General features: G+C 39.5%; 2 protein-coding genes across 2 annotated transcripts in view; one reads left to right on the top strand and one right to left on the bottom strand.

Moving 5' to 3' along the window:
• Positions 1 to 4,407: 4,407 nt before the first annotated feature.
• On the bottom strand, positions 4,408 to 9,092 carry LOC129098675 (uncharacterized). The gene is made up of 5 exons (XM_054607756.1): positions 8,894 to 9,092; positions 7,686 to 7,753; positions 6,954 to 7,424; positions 6,743 to 6,862; positions 4,408 to 5,807 (listed from the first exon to the last, which is right to left on the bottom strand). Exons 2-5 carry the CDS (start codon positions 7,697 to 7,699, stop codon positions 4,811 to 4,813), a joined length of 1,602 nt encoding a protein of 533 aa, XP_054463731.1. The 5' UTR covers positions 7,700 to 7,753; positions 8,894 to 9,092; the 3' UTR covers positions 4,408 to 4,810.
• Positions 9,093 to 16,675: 7,583 nt separating this feature from the next.
• Positions 16,676 to 25,991, top strand: part of cacng2a (calcium channel, voltage-dependent, gamma subunit 2a) — a 60,387-nt gene continuing 51,071 nt past the window's right edge. The window contains exon 1 of the mRNA XM_054607920.1: positions 16,676 to 16,901. Coding sequence (XP_054463895.1) covers positions 16,676 to 16,901 — 226 coding nt within the window. The remainder of the gene's footprint in view (positions 16,902 to 25,991) is intronic.

Raw genomic sequence — 25,991 nt, 5'->3', positions numbered from 1 at the left:
ACTTGAATGAATCACTTTTTATTGGCTAATTTTATAGGAGAGGCTGACACAGGTGCAGGAGCAAATGGGCCGGCCAGCACTGAAGCTAATTCAAGAGGTGGATACACGCTGGAACAGCACATACCATATGCTCCAACGTGTTTATGACCTCAGGGAACCTGCAGGAGCAGCTTTGGCAGGCCTACGCACTGACGTTGCCCCACTCTCATCAGAACAGTATGAAATTATTGCAGAATGTCCAAAAGTGCTGTCCCCATTTAATGATGCCACAGTTGAGCTGTCAGAGGAGAAGAGAGTGTCTGGATTAAAAGTTATTCCCTTTTTATCAATGCTACACCACACACTGGAGGAGGAGGAAATGGGAATTGTCCAAACTCCAGAGAGCACAGCAATGGCTGAGAGTCTGAGGAGACAGTTAAGGGAGAAGCTATACACTTTGCAATCAATGAGCATCATGTCACTGGCGACACTGCTCGATCCCAGGTTTAAAAAGATAGGCTTCTTTAGCCCCAATAAAGCTGCAGATGCCGAGAAGAGGCTCACTTCTGAATGTGCTGCTGTTATACGAAAAAAAGCGCGTCGTCCTCCTCCTCCTCCTCCTCATCATCATCATCATCATCATCATCATCGTCATCACAACCGCACAAATCAAAAGCTTCTCAGCCTGTGACTCAAGGTAATGGATACTGGATACATTCTAATTGTGTTATTGTATTTAGTCACTTACTGTGGCGTAGTGGAGAGCAAGGTAGTTCTCCAATCAGAGGATCGGTGGAGAGAAGAATGGTGTGGATGAGGCCTTGGTCAATATGGTGATTGAGGATTCCCAGCCCTTCACTATTGTGGACGACAAAGGGTTCAGAAAGCTTGTTAAAGCTGGCGGGGCAGTCGATGTGTCCTTGGGCAAGACACTTAACCCCAAGTTGCTCCCGAAGGCTTGCCATCGGTGTGGACTGGATGTTGCATGAATGTTAGTTAGAGTCTGATGGTGGCACCTTGCATGGTAGCCTGTCATCAGTGTGTGAATGGGTGAATGATATGTAATATACTACTGACTGTAAGTCGCTTTGGATAAAAGCGTCTGCTAAATGACTGTAATGTAATGTAACTTACAGCCTGTTTGTCTCATAGGTAGCAAACTGTGGCATTGTTTGGACACCACAGTCCTGCAGACGAGGACCCAAAATGTCACTGCGGACGCAACAGTAGAGGTCCAAGCATACCTGGGTGAACCAAACATTGGAAGAATACCCCTAGAGTATTGGGAAGGACCGAAAAATGTATATCCCAACTTGTATAAACTTTTCTCTGTACCCCAGCTTCATCTGTGCCCTGTGAAAGGGTATTTTCTAAAGCAGGCGAAATCATCTCAAAAATCAAAAAAAAGAAACTGCCTGAAAAGTGGAAAAGTGAATAAAATGTTGTCCCTATTTTACATGTTACATGTTGTCCCTAGTAACATAAGCACAGTCACAAACAAGTAACACAAGCACATTCACATCACAACCCTCTCCCTAATTTGTTTCCACTTTCCCTTTTGACCCCGCCATTGTATCATAAAGACAGACACCATATTAATAACTTCATGATTTATGTATTAGCATCACAAACTCATCACAAATTCCTTTATTCAATTCAAAGCTTCACACACCAAAGCCATGGTGTCGTTATAATCACTCTGCCTGTTTTACATTTATTGTCCACTTGATGGCACAGTAGAGCAAATGCAGCACCATGAAGCTTCGGCCCATGAGTGAACCAATTGGATGGAAAGCTTCAATTCTTCATGAAGCTTCATTTCGCCATCTCAGTCGGCTGAGTTTTGTTTATTCCCCAGGCAGGCTAAAACAGCGTGTCAGTCAGCGTCAACACCCGATCCGTTCTGCGCATGTGCGTAATTATTCCTTCCCGATTTGTACCACGCATGTGAAAACATTTGAAGGATTTCTTCTGAGTTGTTTTACGGCCATTGGCATCCTTAAATCCTGACATGGATCACCGCCCTCTACTGAATTAAAATATAAATGCCAATTTACACATGTGCCTATATGAATATATATATATATATATATATATATATATATATATATATATATATATATATATATATATATATATATGTATGAATACAAATCTATATTGTATGAATACAAATTTGTATGAAATTTGTATGAATACAAATCAAAAAATTGCATTTTAAAAATATATAAAATAGAAATGTGTATATATGTTTACATATAAACACATAAAGTAAAGTTTTACAGTTAAACACATAAAGTTGTTTTACATAAAGTAAAACAACTCAGAAGAAGAAATCCTTCAAATGTTCACACATGCGCAGAACGGATCGGGCAGCTGGAACGGATCGGGTACTGACATGACCTAAAGCCATGATTTATGTGACTGTAAATGAAAAGGTCGCTTTCTGGTAGAGCCTTAATGTAGGACCAGTGGTACTCAAGTACTGTACTTAAGTACACTTTTCAAAAAGGCTACTTTAGTTTAATATTTCCATTTTATGCTACTGTCTTTGCTCCGCCACTACATTTTTAGAGGAACAAATTACTTTACTAGGCTACCTGTTAGAGCAGAAACAACCTGCAGCTTTTATTATTTGGAAAATCCATAAATGGTACACATTTTCACCATTGCTTTGCTCCATTTTAACCTTAAAATAGGTTTAATCACTCAAATACTGTGGCTTTGCAGCTTCCTTTGGGGTTCATGTATTTAATAAAAAGTTAAATGTAATATAAAATAAAAAATAGGTGCCCTAATGCAAAATAAACTTCAATGCTGCCTTCAGGGTTCAGTTAACTTATCAGCAGTCTTGTGTAACAGCACCATCCAGTGGTATATAGGGCAGGAATCTTTGAATCTGAACTTCTGTATTTTTATACTTATACTTATGAATAATAATTATTGAGATGGCTTCTGTTTGGATGGATGTAGGCTAATAGATCAAACACTGCAGTTAAACCAGAATGGAACAGCAGCTAGAAACCTTCATTAGATGACCCATATGAAAAGCACTGCTAATGTCAGTGGTCATGTTAAGACACCACATACACGTGAACAGCGGTGTTTGTATATAAACTATAGGCAGTGAGGTGGTCTGTGTACCATGGCAACAGGGCATCCATAATCTGTAAATTGTCTCTCTAAAAAAAGGCAAGTTTCAGGTTTGATGAGGGAGAATTACTGACCAGTCCTGACCAAGAAAGAAGAATGACCAAGGAAAAATCTTAAAGGAAAGAAACTTGAAGAAAAACATTTACATAAGACAAGAAATATTAAACAATGAAGGAAGAAATTGAAGAAAAAGAAAAGAAAACATTAATCTGATAGACAGATAGGATGAGCAAATCAAAAAAGGAAAGTAGGCAGTAACAAAGGAAGAAAGATATTAAAAGGAAAGGAAAGTAACTGGGATAATATGAATGGTTTGGCAATATGTAGAGAGAATAAGAATGAAGAAAGATTTTAATTAGGGAGTAACTAGGAGAGAGAAAATAGGCAGAAACAAAGAAAGGGGAATAAATAAAGTATAAGGAAGGTAAACAGTATGATTCAGCCCTTATCGTGGACTACTCTTGTCTCAATTGTGCCGTTAGAAGCAGAATAAAACTGAAGTGAGTCACTATCAGCCTGAGTCACACAAATACATTAGCTACCTGTTGAAACATCTTCCAGCAGCAGGAAGCTGAATCAGGAGCCATTTTATTCTGCAAACAGACTGACTGTGTCTTTTCAGAGACAAAATGGACAAAGATATGAGACAAACACCAATATAGTCAATCTACAGGTGTACGATTCTCATTGGATAATTGGTTGAACAGGATTTTATATCTATTGATCAATTGATCCAAAGCCGGGACTTATAGAGCTGGAAGAAGTATTCAGATTATTTACTGTTGTCAAAGTACTACACTGAAAAAAATACATTATTAGCCTTTATTGTAATATTAACATTAAATACCAAAAAGTGTCCAATTAACTATCAGTAAACCTCTTTACAGTAAGTTACTGTAATTTGCAAAGCATTATGGGTATAATGCAGACCTTATATGTCATGTACAGTAACTTACTGTACTTTGTAAAATTGTAACTTAATTAACACATAAACTGTGGTGCTACTGAAGTTAGGCTACAACTGCAATGTGGTGAGTATATATATATATATATATATATATATATATATATATATATATATATAATAAATAAATGTCAAATCTTTATTGTGATGTTCACTGGTTAGTCACAGCCAAGTCAGCAATTAGTTTGGTTTGAGAGTAATATACATCTGCTATAACAGCACACTATAGTAGTAGTAGCGTATAATAATATTAAGTAATAGTACTTAGCGATTGTCTGTATTGATAAAGAATGCAGGCACGTGGAGGGATACTTCTTGTTTTTATTAAAAGAAAAACACTTTTACTTTTTAAATTCTTATTGATTAAATTGTGCAAGAAAAATGTACAGATTGAATTATACATACATAATAATGAAGATCATACAGACTGTACAGAATGTAATTTTGCATAATATTTTGCTCTTATTTCATTTTACAGTAATTGCAAATCTAGGATTAAAATAGTAATTCTATTTTTTGTGCTAAATAACACACAATAATGCATATTTATTTTAAACAGGTTCAGCAAAAGATTCATGAAATCAACGAATTGGTTTATGACATGAGAATTACAGCTAATTAAGAATTCCTCAAAGATACATTTAAACATAATTTAAATTGATCTGATATGTGATCAAAGTGTCAGAGTTGGTACTCGTCTCTGTTCACTGTGCACTACTGTATTACACATGACTTTTTCTTATTTATTTTCTGTTTTTCATCCACTTCATCAAATGGAATTTTCCTTCCCGTTTGTCTGCGTTTCTTCATCTCCCTTTCTGGATAAAATGGCTTCTCCAGGACTGCTTTGTTATTCTCTGATGTCTGCAGACCTTTGCACAGAAAGTCATAGATCGTCTGCCATGAGTCCATCTCTGAGCACCAAAGTGCGGCTTTGGCTCTGATGAACTGTGAGACCTCAGTCTCGCAGCCTTTGTACAGACTGATGCTGTCTTTACAGATGATGAAGACATCTATGCCAAGGAAGAGAGCATTGACCCCTATCCACATCTTCCTGGCTGACTTGGAGAGGGCAAGGGACCCCTTGACTGATATCTGTCCGATGTCTTGTATTTCTGACGACACGCTGCAAACGTTATGTAATGCTTGTCCTTTCTGCACTGCCTTAAAAGCAGGGACATCTTTAAGAAGTGAATTAATTTGACATCCAACTGACACAGCAGTGCACAGCCTAAAGATTACTTTGACATGTTCTGCATTCGATTGGATGTTAGCAGCTGGTTGAGTGGACACCTCCTCCAGACAATCCTGGATACTCTGCACATCCTCCATGAAGCTCTGGAAAGACTTACTGGCTTTGTTTTGATGTTTACGGTTTACGCCAATCTCTGTGGCAGTCGTGACCACACTGTTGACTCCACTGGTAATTCCAAGTGTTGTCCCACCTATCATGAGACCTAGAGAAAGTCCAGCTGTTACAGGTATTAATGCCAAACCAATGATGGAAAGCACACCTCCAACTGCCCCCACTGAGCTGCCTGCCACACTGGAGATCTTTGCCCCCTTATTCATCCTGTCTAGCTGAACAGCACATTGCTCCAGGTCTTCCAGAGACTGCAGTATCCCGGGTTGTCGCTTGCTGAACTCACTGAGGAAGCCAGAACATGACACTTCCTGGAACAAGAACACCATGCGGAAGTGCTGGTCCATCCTGGTGAAGGGGAGGGACAACATTTTAAAAAAGATGTATAGATTTTTTTAAATAACAGCCTTTTATTTCTAAATATACCTTTAACGAATCATTGATATTTGGTACATTTTATACTTTTCAGTCTCTCCTCAAGGCATTTATGATGTTGCAGGCACTTGTATTTTTTGAGTAAATACATTGAACTTGTTGCAGTATCAAAGTTGACTTGTGCTTTGGAGGATAAAAACTAATGGGAGACTCCTTGTGTAGATTTACGTTAGTGTGAACGTACACTGGTCCGCTACGTAGTGATCAATATGAAAATAGTCTGTGGTTGAGTACAACTCTCAAAAACATTAATCTGATAGACAGACATGATGAGCAAATCAAAAAAAGGAAAGTAGGCAGTAACAAAGGAAGAAAGATATTAAAGGGAAAGGAAAGTAACTGGGATAATATGAAGGGTTTCGCAATATGCAGACAGAATAAGAATGAAGAAAGATTTTAATTTGGGAGTAACTAAGAGAGAGAAAGTAGGCAGAATCAAAGAAAGGGGAATAAATAAAGTATAAGGAAGGTAAACAGTATGATTCAGCCCTTATCGTGGATTATAAGAATCAGAATAAAACTGAAAGGGAAAACAACAGAAGTGAGTCACTATCAGCCTGAGTCACACAAATACATTAGCTACCAGTTGAAACATCTTCCAGTAAACCTCTTTACACAACATGAACCCCCCCTTTTTTAACTCAAGGATGATGAACAGATTAAATGACTAACCAAGTAATTTGGTTCCATTTAGTTACATAATGGTGCGTTCTTCTCCATTCAGTAAAAAGAAAGTATTGTTGGATGTTAAATTATAACGTTATGATGATGTGATAAATGTAATCTTTTAAAATGTAGTTTGGGCAACAAACTTGAATAGAACCAATCCATACATGGGAGAAGCTTACCGGATTCGCTTGAGCTGATTAATGTGACAAAGCATCCTTTGTACGTCATCTTCAGACAAATCCACAGGCAGGTCCACCAGGGTTTCGTCGTTCATCTTCGGGCAAGTGTCGCTGAAGAGGCTGTTAAAGACACGGTCGCTATGAATTTCTACTGGAGATGTTCAAGGAAATGATGAAAGCAAAATGTGTTGTTGGTGAAATGTCTCTTTACCTTTTCTCTAACTTCTCACAGATTTCCTGGGTTGTTTCGATGTATTTGTCCAGCTGATATGACAGCACTTCAATATTCTGAAGTTTGGGACGGAAGAAGACACTTGCATCTCTTTTAAACACGAGGAGGAGAGGGCAGATTATCCGTGCACCAAAGATGACAAGCTGAACATGTTCAGGTTTGATCCCCTCTGGCAGATGTAACACTGAGTTCTCCTCCGTGAACACATGAAGTGAGGTGACCGCCAGCTTCTCCACTGCATGCAGGAAGCAGTCGAGCTTCTCCAGACCTCCCAGAGTGTCCTTCAGCACAGCAGCCAGCTTTTGTTGATTGGTGTCTTTTGTCATCTTTGTCAACTCTGTCTTCCTTGCATACGTCCATTTAGAGTGCCTCTCACAGAACCTTCTCACTGTGTCAATGTAGCTGAGGGTCTTTTTGGTGTACTGGCACAAGGCCTTGTTCAGTCTCTCTCTGTAAAACGTACACTTATCTCAGTTAGGGGAAAAGAGGGAGGATAATTGAATGTGTCTTTTTTGCTCAAGGGAAGGCAAAGTTGGAGTACTGGCACAGGCCCAGAATATATACAATAAAAAACGAAATCTTTACAGGCTGAAAACAATAGACATTATTTTAAACATAACTTTATCTTATTATCCACTTCTAATATTTAAGCCTTTACTGTGAAAATAATCGGAAATTTGGAAAGCAGCAGTATAAATATTCAAACTTTACCTTTTCCCCGACATCTGTTTATCTCAGCTTGGTACGCTGTCAGAACTCCTTGTGGCTTCAGATAATAGCTGTGGAATAAGATGAAACAAAGTGAATTACTATTAAATAGCACAGTGTATAGTACCTTGTGCGACCAAACTTCAATATGTGCAGTTCACTCAGGTAAATTTGGTTTTGCTTTAATTTCTTAATTCACACACATGAACCACACCCACCTCTGTCTTTAACTTATTGAATGCGAGGCAACATATTTTTCACATAATTATAATTAAAACTTGATTTGCAAATAATTAACAGAATAAACATAAAAGAAAACAAAAAGTACAAAAATATTTCTTGTACATACAAAATACAGAATACAATAATACAAAATACTACAACACAAAAACCTTTAAAATTAATTTCCTGTGCAATGTGGAAGGGGTTTTGACTCCTATTGATCTTACATAAAAAATATTTTACTTCCTAAGGAAATAAAACATGTTTTCTAGTCATCATCCAGCTGCGCAGACGATGCTGGTATTGTTTTCTATGTGTGTGTCATCATGGTAATATGACTGAGATCAAAACAAATGCTGAGTTCAAAGATTGGTGTAGTCTGAGCAAGGACGCCTCAAGTAGGGGGGTGAGAACTAGTTTAGAGGTATTTTACCAAAAAATTAAATTAAACTAAATTACTGGTTTACATTGTTTGCATTTACTCACATTCCTGCAAAATTAATTATTTCATTTAATTGATGAAAAGCAGCAACAGCCTTAAATATTATTTTTGAAGCAGCAATTTGAATAATTTGTCAAAGTTGTACAGGGATGAAAATGTAATCTACATTTATACCAACAGAGTTATGTGTTCAATTAGGGTGAAAAAACAGAAGTTCGACTGGTTTATTGTTCTTAAATCTTTACAGTGGGTTTTAAAAAACTTGTTAAATATAGCAGGACTGCCATCGAGAGATTAAGTGGACGAAAAGGTTACCAAACAGGCATAACAGCATTTACTGAACACTCTTTAGTCATCTGGTATGTTTCCTGTTTCTCATGCTGAGAGAAGCACTTCTTCTTGTTGTTGTAATAAGTTGGGGCTGATGCATCTTTCACAACTTTCATTTTCTGTTCTGTGTTCTTTATCCAATATCTGTTTGGTTTCTCAGTTTAGGCTTTTCTGTCTCTTTCTGTGCAAAAGTAGCTCAGATATTTAAACTTTTTACCTTGCAGCAGATGTTTCTCCTCTTGATATGCAGTCTTCAATTCCTCATTTAATTACCTCCGTGGTTAAAATATAAACAGATCTTAGTTGACTAGCGACCACCAACTCATGTATTGGCTGGATTGTTGCTCCCATCTGATCTGTCAGGGTTTTCTGGACAATACTTATAAGCCGACGTTTTTCGGTTTTGTTTTCATTTCTCCACATTATCAGGTCGAACCATACCCATTTATGCAAATGTCCCCGCTGCGGGACTAATAAAGGATTATCTTATCTTATCTTATGTCCTTCACTCATTTAAGGCCTGGCAGTAAACTGAGTTTTGTTTACTCAGCAGGCTAAAACAGTGCCAAAGGTCAGTTTGTAACAGTTTGATGATCACGAGTTCACGCTAGAATCACGTTGTCAGCAGCAGTGCACCAGCTGATTTCCTGTAATTCCTTCATTTCGGAGATGGAATCTTGATAGTGTGACCTAAAGCCATGATTTATGTGACTGTAAATGAAAAGGTCGCTTTCTGGTAGAGCCTTAATGTAGGACCAGTGGTATTCAAATACTGTACTTTTAATAAGTACACTTTTCAAAAAAGGCTACTTTAGTTGAGTATTTCCATTTTATGGTACTATGGTCCTCACAACTATGACACTGTGACTCCATGCTCGCTATGAACAGATCTCAGATCAGGCAACGAATAAAGATAATGTAATAAACTTTCAGAAAAAGAAAAAAAAAAAATAATATATATATATATAAGAATTTGATGTAAATGGTTCAACATTGGCTGTGTATGTAGGACTATTCCTCTATATATTTCTCTCCAATTCAGTGTTTTCAATACTTCATTACATTTTAAATATGACAGAATTTACTTTAAAATAGCAAAACAAGAGTCATGAAAAAATGTGGTCATTGTTAGGCGTAACAAAATTCCAATACGGCGAACATAATGAAGATAACTATTTAGTACAGTGCTCTTTGTCAACAATATTTTTCATCACTGATTGCCAAAAATAAGACTTATATGGGAGTCTTTTTAGCTAAAAAAGGTAACCTGGGGAATTAACGCACAAGTGCTAATTAACTGGGACCATTCCCTTAGAAAATATGACCATTTGCAATATGCCAATTATTTATTGTAAAATTATGGAACCTGCTGACCTTGTGACCTTTGTCCTGTTTGTTACTGTTAGCTTCTCTGACGGCGCTAGCCTCGCTGATGCGTGAGAAAGAAGAACAGCCGTCCTGAGAATGTCTGGAAACTTTCAGTAAACAAGTTACAAAGATAGAAGTAGAGGAAGTGCATGTACTGGGTCCATCAAATGTTTACTAAATAAGAGGAAACATGAGAAATGAACTTCTTTATTCAGGCCAAAGAGCTGCTTTGTGTTAAAAGTGTGAATCCAACACGCCTCTCTGTGGAGCAGTGAGTTGATAATGTCACAACATCCAGGAGAGGGTGAGATGTTTTATATTCCCCAGAATTTAAATAAAGCTGCAGAACCGTGGGGCAGCCTGCTGTGCATACTTCACAGCATTAACAAATACACTTGCACACCGAAGATCACTGAAATTTGAAATACAGAGGTGGTTAAAATAGATTGTTACAGCTAATTTTGAGAACCTTTAATGTGTTAGTTTACATCATGTTCACATGATGCATATTCCTAATAAAGTTGTGTATAATCCAACTAAAGAAAACACACATTAAGTATTAATCCATCAGAGAAGCACTGGTTGCACTGGGCTTAATGGGGGTTCGGTGGGGGGCCACTTGCCCCAGGGGCCCTTTAATAGGTTAGTCCGGCCATGCAGGATGCCGGAGCAGGCGAAGGACAGTGTCAAAACGCTCACTCAGCGGCTCTCAGCTCAGCACGGACACTCAGGGATCAGAGTGGAAACACTGCTGACATGGCAGTGTCCTCACAACAAACACGCAAGACAGCGGGACAACATCTGCAGAACACACCGAAGAACACGGGATATAAATGTTATAAAGTTCATTTTGTATTGTTTTAGAGAAAGGTGGTGATTCATCTGCGTATAGGATTTAGTTTGTGATGCTGTTGAATTGTAACACTGACAGGTGTTTTTATTATTACGTCCACCCCCATTATCAATGAGTGTAGGCTAAATAACAGAAACAACTATCTATGATAAAAAGTTATTTGTTAATGGAAATGAAAATGAGCACAAACATCTAAAATATCTATATTATGTAAAATAGAATGTTTAATCCAAGCCGCTCTAACTAACTGCATCTAATTTGCCTTCCTGGAGGGAAGAAATGTTTTTAACCCTGCAGACAAGAGGGCCCAAGGGTGCCTCCTCACCCAGAGACTCCCTCTAATCAGGCTTAATTACTGAGGATAAAAAACGTTCAAAGTGCGACCACCTTTAAGCGAGCCTCTGTTTTTCTTTCCCTCTCTCTCTCTCTCTCTTCTTTTACTCCAGAGGACAATTTACTGGAAGCGCTCCCTGAGCCAATGCTCGAGGGGCGCTCTATAACAAGGCCCTGATTAGGGCTGGATTTGCAGTTTGCTGAGTTGATGTCAGATTGGCATAAAGAGTGCACATGGGACCAGTGTGGGTGCCGGCCTGGGGCCTGATTTGCACACCCTCTCTGGCCTGTCAGGAGTAATTGTTTAATGAGAGCGAAGGGTGTCCCAAATCCTGGCAGAGAGGGAGAATCAGAGAGGTCTTTAGTCAGAGCTCAAAGTCTCTCTTCAGGGAAAAAGTGTTGGTATCTGCAAGAGAGATTCTGCTTCAACAAGAGTTTACTGTGGAATTAACACTGGTTTCGTAATGTGGCTGCAGAGGGAAAAAAATCATGGAGTCCTAGAAAGTTCAGCGACACTCTTTACAGATCTTTGGCTATATTGCCTCTCTTGTTCAGCACAGAGTTCGAGTTCAGTGTAGAAATGTGTGAAAGGAAAGACAATGGGCATTCTGCAGTGGTGGAAAGTACATTAATTCAAGTACTGTACTCAAGTACCACTTTGAGGTTCTTCTACTTTACTTGAGGATTCACATTTGATGCTACTTTATACTAAATATTGAACTATTTACTTTACCTATGATTATTTGACCTTTGCAAATTAGGAACTTTAATTTAAAACAAGTTATTATGTGTTTTTATTTAATAAACTACCCACAAGTAAAGTAGTTAACCATTTGGATGCTGCTTATGTAAAGAAATCTTCATTATTCAATAATATACATTTGTTGAAGTATTCAGATCTTTTACTGAAGTAAAAGTAGCAATTAAAAAAATACTCTGTTACATGTAAAAGTCATGCATTAACAATTTTACTTAGAAGTACTCTTAATGCAAAATGGCTCATTGCATAACCATATATATTATATAACTGGATGACCTTTACTGTTTATTTATCAGTAACTTCATTATTGATGTGTTAATGTGTTTATCACTTAAATGCTGCAGCTGGTAAAGATTGAGCTAATTTTAACTACTTTATCTACTGCTGGGTAGCTCAATATAGGAAAATACATCATCATTTATAATTTGATTTATGTTATGTATTGATAATCTGCATCTGCGAAGTAATTAATATTGTCAAATAATTTTAGTGGATTAAGCAGAGTAAAGTATAAAGTGGCATACAACGTAAATACAATACAATACTCAAGTAAAGTACAAAATTGTACGTAAGCACTCAGTTTTATTACACATCTGTTCAAATATATAACAATACAATACTGATAGAGTGCAATATGCTAAATAATCAATACTTTTGATATATTGAGCACATTTTGATGACACTACTTCTGCTTAGGTAAAAATACATTTACTTTAAATGTATTTTTACACTTTTACTGAAGTAGTGAAACTCCCATCATTAAATCTGAGTTTTGACATGTATTGCCTGATCTGCACAAGGTAAGAGGAACCTAGCTTTTCACTTTTATTTTTATTTATTTTTTACTTTATACTCTCTGCATCAATCATTTCTCATACATGCTTCAACATGCAGCTACTCAATGGCTCAGAGATGATAAATGCTGAACTAAGAGCAGCAGTCAAGTCATCCTGTCCAAACGTGTCTCTGACCGGATCATCTGAGTATCTGACATGTGGCCTGGAGGCCTGAAGAGAAACATGATGAGAACATTTTTTATTTCACAAGGACACATCCAACCTGCACAGGCACACCCTCCCTCTCTCTCTCTCTCTCTCTGACACTGTTGGTTACATGAGCAGCTGAACAACGTATTTCATCCACTCATCCACATCATCAGAGCTGCGGGTCTCGACCCATAAAAACAAATGCTAAACCCGCTCACAATCCACTGACATGGGCGCAAACTGCTGTTTGTAAAATAATTAGGTCCTTGAGGTATTTTCTTTTTTATGTTACTTCATACTTTTAGGGCAATTTTCTAGTTTATACTTTACCACATTTATTCTACAACTATAGTTTCTGGACCCTTTTCAGATTTTACACTTAAAAAATAAAAATAAAAGGCGTTTTTTAAAATGCTTTTCTCAAGATTGGATCCCAAACTCCTTAGAAAAAAGCAGTTAGAGGCCTATGTCACATTTTAGACTTCTATGACGGAGACGTCTCCCCCTTCTAATATTGTTTGTGGATTTAGAGAACTCTCCAATTAATTAACACTTCATTAAAAAACTACAAAACAAAAATTATTTGGAAAAGGTCCCAAAAATCTCAGTGCAGGCTGAGAGTTTCCACATCACGCTTGTGTTATTTGCATCCTGAACAACAGGATCCAAACTAGTAGTAGTGTTCAAAATCAAGCAAAAATCAATCAATCTAATCTCAGCCTGAAGTTGAGCACAGTTATTTCAAACTCTGCTCATATGTCCAAGTGAAGGAACAACAAGCAAAACACATCAAGTAGTTATAAGTGTAAATACATATAATCCACTGGTACTTGCTTAAATCTCCAAGTGCTGTTTGTTAACTGATCTGTGCAGAAAGGCCACTACACGAAAATAAGTTAAAGATAAGGGGGAATTAAACACGAAAGATCAAATACATTTTGAAAACAAAGTTTTAAAAAGCACACAGAAAGATTGACTGTTTTTGATTGACGTTAATATTTGTTTAGTTGTGATAAAGACGTTTGAACAGCAGGGGGCGACAAACTCCACATCCGAAGAGCAGCGCTGGAGGGAGCTGTCCTTTCAGCACCACACACACACACACACACACACACACACACACACACACACACACACACACACACACACACACACACACACACACACACACACACACACACACACACACACACACACACACACACACACACTGTGCTAATACTGCACACTAATTACATAGAAGTCGGTCATTTAAAAAAAAAAAAAAAGAGGATGAATTTAATGTGAGTGCATGAATTCAAACCCTTAACAAAATCAGACTCATCCTCGCTGCTAATTATCATTTATGGAGACTCATCTTATTAGAGGATGACACCATATCTGCCTTTATAGCTGTGAGCTGCAGCACTAAAATCGCAGTTATTAATGACAGGAGCGATAGTAAAAATTAAAAAAAAGAAAGAAAGCGAGATAAGTGAAGCCAAGACATTTAGTGAGATTACTTCAGGGAAGACATGCGTGTGCGAGAGAGAGAGAGAGAGAGAGAGAGAGAGAGAGAGAGAGAGTGCTGCAACAATTGGATCGGAGGATAATAAGCCATAAATGCATAAATCTCAGCCTGTGTGTACAAATGCAATTCAGTAATCCTCCATCTACCCATCCAAAGAGAGAGAGAGAGAGAGAGAGAGAGAGAGAGAGAGAGAGAGAGAGAGAGAGAGAGAGAGAGAGAGAGAGAGAGAGGGAGAGAGAGAGAGAGAGAGAGAGGGAGAGAGAGAGAGAGAGAGAGAGAGAGAGAGTCCACCATCACTACACCCCCTCCTTCCGCCCCCTCCACTCACTGAAACGGAATTAAAAAATCTTTAATATCTTTCCAGCAACGAGCCTCCATCGCTGCAGCACAAACACATACAAACATATACCCACTGTGGGCCTTTTTTTTTTTTTTTAAATTAAAAAAAAAAACCAAGAAGAAGATAAAGAAGAAGTACTACAGCCTGCAGAATTAAGAGCATCTTCTTCACATTAACATTACTCATCATCCGACAAAAGAGGGGGAGTATTGAACGTATAGCCGCTGACATCGTGACAACACCAGCTCTGTCTGTGTGGATCCGTGCAGCTCGCTCTCCCGGTTGTGTAATATCTTCTTCTTCTTCTTCTTCTTCTTCTTCTTCTTATTCCTCTTCTTCCTCGGCCAAAACCTGCATCCCGTGAGGAGAGACAGGAGAAGAGGAGGAGGAGGAGGAGGAGGGGAAAACAAGGGGGGATTGCAACATTCATCAGTATTTATTTTTCTTCCTATTACATGGCGCAAGGGCTATACAAACGGGACCGTCCTGGGTGTGATACTGCCACGGTGCATTTGGATATTCAAGCGGCAGTGTCCTCCTCCATCCTCGGCTGCGGCGGCGCCCACACCGACTCCTCGTCCTCCTCCTGCCGGCTCTATGTCGAGTGATGGTCGGCTTGCCTTGCTGGATGCTCCCCGCTCTCTCCGGATCGTCGACGACCGAACCTCCTCTGACCGCAGACCCCCATTTTCGGCGGAAACCTTCCCAGAGCTATAGGGCTACATATGGAAACTGGGGATCAAAATTTTAGGAAAAAGGAAAAAATCTACGCGGTTAATTTATTTTCTTTCTTTTTTTTTTTTTTTTTTTTTTTTTTTTCTTAGGTTTTTATCGGTTTCTATCTGTTTTCTTTTTTGTGTGTGTGTTTTAAAAGCCTGCTAATTAATTCATTTATTTGTTGATTTCCTCATTCCACCGTTGTGAGAAGCCAGCGTGATATTTCTCCTTTTAACACAACAATAGCTCGAGAATCTTGGTTGATTTCCTCTCGACGGGACTTGAATCCGTCCATTTCTTTACTCTCTTTTGTTTTCCTCTAATATGTTAGATTTCCCCGCTGTCCTTCGTTTCCCTCCCCACTTTATTACCTCGTTGCTTTTTACCCCTTTTGTCTAACAAAAGACATTAGAATAATCATATTTTTAAATAATCTTTAGGGTAGCTGCGGGTTTAGTTATAATTCTGAATTCTAAATGTTATAGCCTCAGACTAAAATAACTGTAACTCACTGTAACAGACATATTGAACTGTTGTACTGTAAGCCTGCCATTACTCTTAACACCGCCCCCCCCTCCCCATCCAACCATCTCTGTGCTCCATTTGAGCTCATGTTAATTCAGCTCTGTGCTCAGCTGTAACCTTTGCAAGTCGAGAAACAGGCTTTTTCTCCTCTTCTTTTGCAGGCCTGTAGAGAATAAACCTCAGTTTGGTTTATCTCACTTCCATTTTTAGGCTGTGCTGTGCCACTATAGGCTTCAGGACGTAATTAGTCCTTTATAGCTCTGTGTTATTATCCACACATCTGCAGCTGGAGGCCTGCTGAGGTGCTGTCATCCTCTGCATACCTGATTTCTCATCTTTTTTCAAGGGGTGTATAAAACTAACTACAAACAGAGAGGGGAGACATCACTGCCTCTTCCTCTCTTTCCCCCCAAATAACCTCCATCCTCAGTTTTTCTCTTGTTTTAGTCCTCACCCAAACGCAACCATAAGGTTCCTACCGCATCCTCCTCCTCCTTCTTCCCTCTCCTTCCGCTCGAGTATATCCCGTTTTTTCGGTTTGGTTTGGTCCCGCAAATTTTCAAATATTTACTTCCTGTACATCAAGAGGAAAGGGGGTCCCCCTTTCATGGAATGCGGAAACATGGGTCTGTTCGACCGCGGAGTTCAGATGCTGCTGACCACGGTGGGAGCCTTCGCGGCCTTCAGCCTCATGACCATCGCGGTCGGCACGGACTACTGGCTGTACTCCCGCGGCGTCTGCAGGAGCAAGTCCATGAGCGAGAACGAGACCAGCAAGAAGAACGAGGAGGTGATGACCCACTCGGGCCTCTGGAGGACGTGCTGCTTGGAAGGTAAGAATAAGACGCTCTGCTGCTCTGCAACACAAATCAAAAACTCTCCCAACATGGTTTCACTTGTGGGGTTTAAAGTTCAATGGCACGTTCTTTATCACAGGATGTTCTTTGCTTGTTCCTCTCATGCAACTGTGTAAGGATGTGCCTCTGTTTCCCAACATGAAATGCACAGCAATAATTCACTAAAATTGGTGTTTGAAGGCCGGAACTGAGAGGAAAGCAGCAAATCTAACTGCATCCATACTCTTAAACTCCAACAAGTACACGGTTTCTGTCCCGAGACGTCCTTCAAGGGGTTGCAGGAGAAATCTGAAGGGTTGCAAGGTTATTAAAGGGATATAATTGAGCCAAAAATATATATACTTCCAAAAATGGTGTTACTTGCTCTATAGTTTCTTTTTTTTTTCATTTAAAATACAATCAAAACTAAACAAAATCTTTGGTTGACACTCGCAACCTGGGACGAATTTAAAAATCTGCAAGGTCGAGAAAAACTTGGACTAAAACTTTCCACTTTGATCCATACTAATGCAAATCTTTTAGGGTGATCATCTCTTGCAGGATGTGTGTGGCCCCCCTCAGAGGTTTTATGAAATAAATCGTTTGGGTCCGATGTCTCCGCTGCAACTTTTTCTTTAAATCTGTGCCTTTTATCCTGTGGAAGACTGACTAGTTTCTTTAAGTCTCTAATGAAACATTTAGACAAAAAAAAAGCACATTTTGGGGTTGAAATGACACATGCAACCTGGGACCAGGGTTGCTGATAATATATTCATTTTTAGGGCTCATGCGGTGAGAAAAAAGGTGGTTCAGATGCACGCTAATACAAATCTTTTAGGGTTTTCAGCACCTGCAGAAAGGGTTGCAAGATACATTTGAGGGCAAGGTTATTTAATTAACTTAATGTTTTGTTCCATATTTTCTCTATTTTCTGCCTCTTTTTCATTTACTGGATAGTATGACCTTTCATTCATTCAAGATAAATCACCTTTTGGTTAATAAATGACACAGGCCGGGAGACACTGCTTCATTTTAAAGGGTCACAAAACAAACTTGGAAATGGACCATCAAGACTAAAACTCTCCAGCTAAGTCAAGACTAATATAGTGATGTTAGCCTGTTCAGCTCCTTCAGGCAGGTGAAGCGGGTTTCTGGTTGCAGCCTGAAGCTGTTGCATAAAAGCCTCCCACACCACTCTGGAACAGTTTCTCTCGTCAGACGTTAGAGTTGAAATAATGAAATAATACCATATTCAGGAGCTTTAACTCCAGAGGAAGATTCATCATATATCAGCCTGCTATATATGCTAACCGATAGACTGGTCTGACTTTGATTAAGGGACGCTGCAGGACAGGTTGAAGAGAATGTGACAAAAGGTCACCAGATTGGACAGGGTGCTTAATTTTATAATGAAGCCCAGGAAGGAAAGTCATGGTAGAGATGTAGCCTGCTGACCTGCCTGACTACCTCGATTACAACGTGGCTCGACTCTGCTCTTTTCATGTGACCTTTGAACTTAGATGTCAAACAGCCTCGCATCCTGAGCACAGGTCTGTGGAGACGACCTCTCGCGCCCCCGCCCCATCGTACAGAGCCGGCATGCTTTCCGTCATGACGAGGCGTTGGGGTGCTGACTTGGAGTGCGGCGCTGTAACCTTGTGAGGGCGCAGAGCGTCACAAATCTGCTCATCTTCTTAGCTGTGAGATCCTGAAAAGCCTTCATGCTCCTCTGGCTCCTGTGATAAGCAGTCCGACTCTGTGTGCCTTCTATTTGAAGCTTAATAACGGGTTTGAGGTTCAATTTAAAGCGCCTATATTCAGTATTTTTACAATGATAATGTATAAAATGACCTTGTAAAAAAACACTGCGACACTGTGGAATGGCTCCCATTGGCTTCAAAGAGCATAGTGAGTTTCAGTTCATTGTTTTATCTGTTTGGCCCACAGCTTTACTGTTCATGTTCTCTCTCGCCGCTCTCATAGTGTCGTTTTTGACTGCAGCATGCAGCTTCTTAGAGAAAAGGCTTTTTAAAACCCTCTGCACAAATACCTGCTCAGCAGCAAACAACAGACAGACACAGAGACATAGAGATGTGCTGGTGAACATAGAGGAGCATGTAGCAGCTAAAGTGACTGGTATTTCTATCAGGAGGTGGTGGAGACCAAAAAGAGAGCAAAAAGAGAGAGAACAGGAACTAGTTTGAACTACTTTATATAAAGTTAGTTTAGTCCAGTGGCTCTCAAACTAGGCCCTTCCAAAGGGTGGGCAGATAAATCTGAGGCATTGTGAGATGAGTAATGGGAGAGAGAAGAAGTTATTCTTCAAACATATTGTGAAATATTGAATCATTTGACTTCTATGGGACTCAAACTGTTAATTAAATGAAACTGTGTGAGGAGTTTATAAACATAAACTTGTTGATGGTTACATTTGTATTTTAAAAGCTTATGATGTGTTTTTTTTAATTCAAAACCTTAATATCAAAATAAATGTAGTGCAGCCAAAACTACAATATCTCCTCAGAGTCTAGACGAACTGTAACGTAAACGTAGGAGAAAAAGTGTTTCTATAGAGCAGAGTTTTAGCAAACTGAAAATCAAATATCAAAGTAGCACCGCTATCAAAATAGTCTAATTGGTATTCACCTCCACTTTTGATGGTTGCACCTCTGCTGTTCCTGAGAAGCTGCTCAGGTCTCAACAACAGAAAATTGCGGTTTCTCCGGTACCGATCAAAATGTGCTGTGAAGGTATCACAAAGGGTTTGTTGCCTGGATATGTAACTGAGAAAAACGCTGAATGTGGATGCAGTGCTCTGGTGTATTAACTGTTCCTTTAGTCCGATCACAGCTGGAGTGCAATGTTAACAGTGACGGGCCGTTATTTAATTGGCAAACCAAACATCACAGAGTCAAGACAGAACAGGGATCAGAACATCACACTCTTGGCTCTGGGCGTGTGTGTATGTTGCTTTTGTATCGACACAACGAGCGTCTCCCTTTGAATCTGAGATCAAAATGGCAGGAAATAAACCCAGATTTATCATTTGTGATTCATGAACGATCCCCGGCCCAGAAGAGGCGAGGGAGTGGAAAAAAGGGGGCCAGTGCATTTACTTACTGGGGTCAGATTCATTTAAATTCTAATTCAAATTATTTCCTGCTCAGGAAATTGGGTCTTAAGAAGCGAGTGCATTTAATTATAGGTAGTTTAAACCAAAAATCAGTGGGGTTGAGAAATAGAAAAGTACACAGCGGATGCAGCTGCAGAGAGGCAGAGATAAGCAGGCTGCACATCCAGCCTGGATAGTCAGGAGGAGTGAAGTTTAACATTTCAGATGTTAATTAGGCTTCAGTTTGCAGCTCAGCTCAATTGATTCAAAGTGCCAAGATGACTAGCATTCATCTTTCCCCCAGCTCCACTCAAACGAAGCCTGACTGGCGATCAGGCAGCGACTGGCGGTTGAAGCCGTCGCTCCGTCTTTATCGCAGCAGAGAACACAGACTGTGTGTTTGGCAGCTCGGGGCCCACACATCCCGCTCGCTGAGTGGACACAGGTGGGCGGCGGTTTCTGTTTGTATAACCAGCTACTGGAGAGGAGAACCTGTGAACAAGCAAAATGGGAATACCCACACTGGGTGCTTCATCACCTCCACCTCTGCTTCGCTCACTCGCTCGTCAGTGAAACACAATAATCTCACTCCTGGAAGAGAAAAGCATCGTGTATCAAAAGGGTATCTGAGCCGATCCGAGCATATTTAAATGGATCTGCATTGGTTTCTTCCATTACTGTGTGTTGTCCTCCACATCTTGCTAGTGTTGCAGTGCTGCTCTCCCTTTACAGTCTGGATCTACAGTGCGAGCATTTCACTGAATGACACATTTGCTAAGCTACAGTGCTTGTTATTAGTAAAAAACTACGAACAAAACATTTAAGTTCGTGCTTCCCTCCTGTTAGAGAAGTGTTTGAGGTAAGGGTGTGGTTTAGGTCATGGTTAAGAATAGCAGAGATGACTGAACTGGGTATCATTGTATCTGGGTGACAGGCTAAAATGAAAGTTGTATATTTTCCACGGCTTGTGTGTCGAAGATAGTTTGAGAGGGAAGTGTTTTTGTAGTTCCAACAACACCAACAGAGTGACACGTCTACTCTTTGGCTGATAGCGTCATGTCAGTTTCAGGAGACACATTCTACCAACAAATCTTTAAAAAACTTAAATATTTATATAGATTTTAATATTTGCTGCTTTTCTCAGTTATATGTCTTTTTTAATTTAATATATTTGTATTTTGGACTATTGGTCAGACAAAAAAAGACTCGGGGCTCTGGGAAATAGTATAATAATAACAACATTTTTTTAGCTAAAGGATTAATATATAAATCAAAAAAATTGTCCGCAGATTAATCAATAATGAAAATAATAGTTAGTTGCATCTTTAGATCTCTTGCTTCTGGACTCAATATCTGAAAAAATGAGATACACAACATTCAATTTGGTCACTTTTTGAGTGTTTTTCCTACCTAAGTTTTAATGTCAGTTGTTCATGGATGTCCTTTTTTTTTTTGTGTTTGGTTTCCCGCCAGATGTTTGCTTCTACTGCTAGTTTAGGTGAGAATATAATTTGATCCGACACTGTGAATGGTTTGCCTCCATGTTTTAGGCAGTTTGATTTTATTAACTTAAAAAAAAACAGCAGCTCTCTGACTTTTTTCAATCTTTGAAAGTAAAGTCTGCACTTATTGGTGTTCTGCTGTTGATTTTTATTTTTGGAAGTGTGCATTTCAGACTAACGGTCTTGAAACAGTATTTAAAGTTCAGTGAACACGTGTGGGTGCAGAGAGAGATTTAGCCAGGGAGACATGAGTAAACATGTGTGTTGCTGATCAACTGGGCCCCGGAGGCCCCGGATCCTCCATCCTATCTGGGACGTCTGTAAGAGCAGCCGCTGAGCCCCCTGTGCTATCAGCCAGGTGTAGCGCTCTGCGTTTGCTGCTAATCTAAGATATTCGTCTTCATTACAGCGCCGCCCTCAGGCTCCACAGTGGAGGGGAGAGCCAGAGTCAGGGAGGAGGGGTGGGAGAGGAGAGGTGGACCCTGTGATGAAGGAGGGTCACAATTTTATAACCCGTTGTCGGTCTATAAAGGTTCATCATTCAATGTGATTTTCCTTATTGCACAAATCACAAAGACCTAAACTACAATATGTACAATCAAATGTCCTGCATTTCCACGGTGCATAGAGATATCAGCTTTGCAATTATTTAGGACTACAAGTTCTGATTATTTTCATCTGCTCAATCAATCCATCTGAAATATCTTAACATTGTGAAGAATGGCAATCACACAAGGCTCGACAATAACAGTTGCCAGTTTGCCATTGGCAACCATTTTGAGAAATTGGCAATCGATTTCCTTTTCCCTAGCACCCCAGCCAGCCAGCTCCGACCAGGGTCCGACAACTTTACGTCTGTGCCCTACAGACTCTCATGCAGTCATTGCAGAATTTCTCCATTTTCAGGCTGGTTTAGTGGATTTGGTGCTTGTCGTGGTTAAAGGTTGTGTAATAATGATACATTTCAAAAACGTTACGCTTCTATGTAAAAACCTTAGCAGGTAATATTAGTACATCATTAATTGGTTTTAGCACTATGCTAAGCTAGCTACTGAATGTATACTTAATGTATAAACATGCTGCTCTTGCTTTTTAATGGATTGTATTAGTGGATAAAGAAATACACGGCTTTTCAGAAAGAGTGTTGTTCCTTAATTTCAATGTCTTCTGCCTCAATCACCAGGTGATGTGGTGGTTCACCGTGAAAGATGTGGTCTGTAGGCTTTAGCTTCTATCTTTATCTCTTAAACATGTTTTCATTCACCCTTCTGTGTAATTCTCTCTGAAATTTGTTTTTCACTTTTCCAAAAATGTGATTGATTTTGAAAATGTTTACTCAAAGCGCAAATGTTAGCTTGTTTCACCAAAAATGGTTGAACGAAGCTGTCTTGGTTTGGTGTGTTATTGTACACTAAAGTGTACATTTTAAATATGTCCATTACACACATTGTGATTGGTTGTTGTGCAAAAGCTCAGAAAAATCAACTACTCAACCTAAAAAAAAGTAGCTGTGAAAGTAGCTACTCATGACAAAAACAATCATTCGAAAAAAATGAATTGATATGCAAATCACCTGAAAGAAAAACCCTAAAAAAAACCCTATGCAAAGACCTATAGACTGTTGATTTAATTTTGAGTTATAGCAATGGCAAGTATTTTTAATTTACGCTGAAATTTTTTTAAATTTTTAGCTTAAATGGCTACCACACTTGAGCACGGCCTCCCACATCTGCTGTCGATCACCACAGATCACAGTTCACACATACTGCCTCATGATTTTATGTATAAGATCGTGGGAGTATCAATGTAGTGTACATTCATGCTTTTAAAAAAAAACACACACACACGTGGGAGTATGTTGTGTGTGTGCGCTTTTGTGTACTTGTACACATGATGTTTGTGTATTCTCATGTGTACAGCAGCACGAGAGGCAGGCCTGAGATAAAAGCAGATAGCTGAGCAGCAGAGAAGAGCTGGATTAGTCTCATAGTCCAATCAGATAAGGATTACCCAGCTGGAGTTTGCCCACCCAGGCTAATGTCCCGGCCTTAAAGTGGCATTACGTTGTATTATGACACACGATCCGCCGTACATCCAGCTGCATGGGACGGATTACAGTTTTTTTACAGTCATGAGCGGAGAGTGGATGTAAAGTGTATTCAGGGGCGTCGCAGCCACTTGTTGGAGTCGAAACTGAGCCTCCGTCCTGGCTGGTATCACTAACCCCCCTTAGCTGATCGCAGCTTGTGCAAAGTGACTCTCTTGCACTGCACTGTCACTCTGCCCTGCAGCCGGCGATGGATGGGATTCATTTTGCCCTCCGCTGAGACCACAGACGGTCACTGCCGAACACGACGTTTTATTGGTCTCCACCTTGCCCTCTCTATTGCCCACTAAAGCCAAATTACAGGCCAGACATTACTGGATTAGGCTGAGCCCCGAGACAGGCTGAGAACAGTGCGGGACTCCGGCCTTTCTGTTGTATTACTGTTTGAGCTCTCCATTTGTTATAATTCTTCGGTTACAGCGACGTGCATCAACAGACTCTGGTACCTGGGTATCAGTGTGGAGCTCATTGATTGGGTTTAGAGTGCAGCCTCAGGTCTGTTTAGGTTTGGTACCAGTGCTGTTGTGTTGTAGCACTTTAAACAAACACGGTTACATTTCTATAAGTGGTACTGCATTTATGGCTTCCTGTTTAAGCTTGTAATGTTGCATTATTGGTTAAGTTTTTCTCCAACTGACCTTTTAAATTAGCATCGCACCTGAAATTAACATCTTATAGACCAAATAGTTTGGGAATACAGGAACTACCAAGACTTCGTTAGTGTATTTGGAAGTTCAAAAGCCAGTTACAAACGCGGTTTGGGAATGTCATAGATGTTTACATTGTACTGAATGATCTTCTAGTAAAGACCAATAAAAGCGTTGTTTTGTTGTTGTGGGTCGCAGGAGATTTTATCAGAGTCGCCAAATATATAATCTTTTGTTAAACATTTATATCTGCAGTTCAACTTTGAAAGGAGAGAGCCTGAAAGTTTGTTTATTCTGATCATTTTAGCCTTCTTATAACATTGAACCTAATATGAAAAGCCGCATTCGGTTTGTTTAACTGATGAGAGGAAAAAAACAAGAGCCTGTTTACTGTCTAAATGCCGTTGGTCTCATTTTTAAAGTATTTAACGTGTGTAAATGGTTTTATTAACAAATGCATTAAACAACACCTAGCCCTATAACCTTTAAATAATCTGCTGGAATAATCTGTAAAAAATGCTTAATTGTGAAAACTTTATATTGTTTTTCTGAGTCCCATAAAATATTTTTTGACATGACACAATGGTCGTAAACAATTACAATTTTGCTCCCTGAGGCCGTATAATGCAAAAAATGCTTTGTTACAATCAATTTAGCCCTTCCTCTCCAACTAGTAAACTTTTAAAATGGCAATTCATCAAAAGTCAGGTGCTCAGACAAGAAGAGATAAATGAAAAACAGAAAATAATAGCAGAGGTGCAAGGGACTTTATGGACAGTTATTTTATTAGATGTGCGTGGGAGAGGAGAGTACCTTTAAGTATCATGTTGTGATTTTTCAGTTCTGGAATGAATTAATTACAAAAGTCAATACATTTTAAACACATTACTCAATTTAAAAGAAAGAAAAAAAAAAAACATAACTATTCCCTCACAAAGCCAGAAAAGCTAGGCAGTGAACAAGGAATCTCCCAAATGCAATTGTATAGCCATGACTGAACCACTGGATCTGATCACTTCAAATAAAAAAAGTAAAACTTAATCCTTATCTATATCCAACTTGAGACGACAATGGACGTTTAAAGTACACACTTGTATATTAATAGTCATGTCTTGGTGAAGCGGCATCGACTGTCCTGACAGAGTCTGGGAGATGAGATGGACAGCAGACGGCTGGGATGGCATGGTAATTGGTTTAGTGTATGATTAATGGCTCATATGGCTTTGGTCGATGGTAGAGTGGCTGTAAACTTCGGTGGCACTCTCCCATAAATGCTGTCACCTGCTCATCGTAGAGAACCCCCCCTCACAGTCTAGAGATTAAGAGATTTAGCTATAAATTAGAAAATAAATTAAAATAAAAGCATTAAATGATGGGACATGCGTCAAGGAGGAGCAGCATTTCAGTTACTACGTTATAATTATCCCCTCTGACCCCCCGACTCATCGACATCATCACAGCCAGCAGGTCTGTGTGTGTGTGTGTGTGTGTGTGTGTGTGTGTGTGTGTGTGTGTGTGTGTGTGTGTGTGTGTGCTCTAGCCTTGATTTACACATGTTATTTTTAGCTGCTGTTGGTCCTGTTGGGTGGGGTCTATCTTTATCCTACATGACCAGAGAACAAATCAATACCAAACGCACCCAGGGCTAGTCTTTGTGTAAGCATACTGTGTGGCATCACAACTCACCAGACCATGATAGGACTGTTCGGCCTGTTGACT

The sequence above is a fragment of the Anoplopoma fimbria genome, chromosome 11, assembly GCF_027596085.1.
Source record: "Anoplopoma fimbria isolate UVic2021 breed Golden Eagle Sablefish chromosome 11, Afim_UVic_2022, whole genome shotgun sequence".
Taxonomy (NCBI): domain Eukaryota; kingdom Metazoa; phylum Chordata; class Actinopteri; order Perciformes; family Anoplopomatidae; genus Anoplopoma; species Anoplopoma fimbria.
This window is presented reverse-complemented; position numbering and strand designations above follow the sequence as displayed.